Genomic DNA, 1,301 nt, shown 5'->3' with positions numbered 1-1,301 from the left:
TGATGAGGAAAGAATTATCTATTTTTATATTTTTTCTGATACATATACATGTACTTATGCTGTATAGAAAGTTTGAGTTGATTCTGATCAAAATTGGATTTTTTATGAATTTTTAAAGTTGCTAATAAATCAGGCCAAAAGACTCTGCAATAGTGCAAATAAATATACATGATACATGATTCATGTACATGTACATGTATGTACAATTGTCCATGTAATACATGTATAAATATGTAACATACCTCATCAAGTATCTCTCTGTTCCTTGTTAGCAGTTCAGGTAGTCAATAAAGTTTATCTTCCAGTGATTGTATCCCTCCTTGCTCACGAATCCCTTGACTCTTCTCTTTAATGGAGTCAGGCACAGCATTACTGCCAGTGTCTTCAATGGCAGTTGGAAGATTGTTACTAGCAAGGTTTCTAAATAAAGAGCACAAAAGAGCTAAATTGGTAGGAATTTAGATTACAAATATTTGAATAATTTTCAAATACAAAGTAATGAAAAAAATAACAAAGGCCCTACATTGTTCAAGACTCACTCGTTCAAGGAAGATGTTGTGTTCCTCAGTTTCTCAAGCTCCTCACTGACAAGTGCATCCTTCTTGCTATTATAATTGGACATAGCATGACTGATAGGTAGAGGAACAAGATTAGTAAATAAATCAAGGAAGTTTGAGGCTGGGGACTGAAACTGTATCACCTTAGCAATGGAGGCTTTACCAGGACGCTCAAGAGTCCCAAAATCAGGAACACGATCATTATATATGAAATTATTGTCTTTTTCTATGGCTTCCAAGTTTTTCTTCAGAGACGAGGTGAGCTCCTGAAATATAAAATAAAATGAAAAAGGAATAATTGGGAGTCCAAGCGCTTACGTATGGTTTGAAGAACGTCTCTCCTCTCCTGTTGGCCTCACAAACCAAATCTGAAGCTTTCTACATAAAAAATGTACACATAATTATACATACATGCATACATTATAGCCATTTTTGGCATTTAGTGTGAGCCATGTACTATAATTGCACAAAGACTTTTACCCATTTTTGCATCAACTTCAAGAAATTCATAAAAGACCTGACTTAGCTCAAACTTTCTTTGCAACATAAGGACATCAATATGCGCCAAAAAATGTAATAAAAATTTGGGGTGATTTTGGAGCCATTTTTGGAAAAAACCCAAGACAATGATAGGCCTTGGGTATTTTTCAGAATTTTAATATTTTTAAAATGCCCATAAATCAAAAAAATGAAGCCACGATCAGCTCAAATTTTCTACACAGCATAAGGACATCATTATGTATC

The 1,301-nt window shown here is 34.1% G+C and overlaps 1 protein-coding gene across 1 annotated transcript; it reads right to left on the bottom strand.

The window, feature by feature from the left end:
* Nucleotides 1-248: 248 nt before the first annotated feature.
* LOC109593206 (programmed cell death 6-interacting protein-like) lies at nucleotides 249-935 on the bottom strand (the record flags this gene model as incomplete). The annotated part of the gene is made up of 3 exons (XM_020008396.1): nucleotides 249-420; nucleotides 540-823; nucleotides 876-935. Coding segments are annotated over 3 exons (480 nt in total), but the record flags the coding sequence as incomplete, so codon positions are not given.
* Nucleotides 936-1,301: the final 366 nt, after the last annotated feature.

This window comes from Amphimedon queenslandica, unplaced genomic scaffold, assembly GCF_000090795.2.
Source record: "Amphimedon queenslandica unplaced genomic scaffold, v1.1 AMPQUscaffold_2479_Cont25519, whole genome shotgun sequence".
Lineage (NCBI taxonomy): Eukaryota > Metazoa > Porifera > Demospongiae > Haplosclerida > Niphatidae > Amphimedon > Amphimedon queenslandica.
Note: the sequence above shows the minus strand (reverse complement) of the source record. Positions and strands in the feature narration are given on the sequence as shown.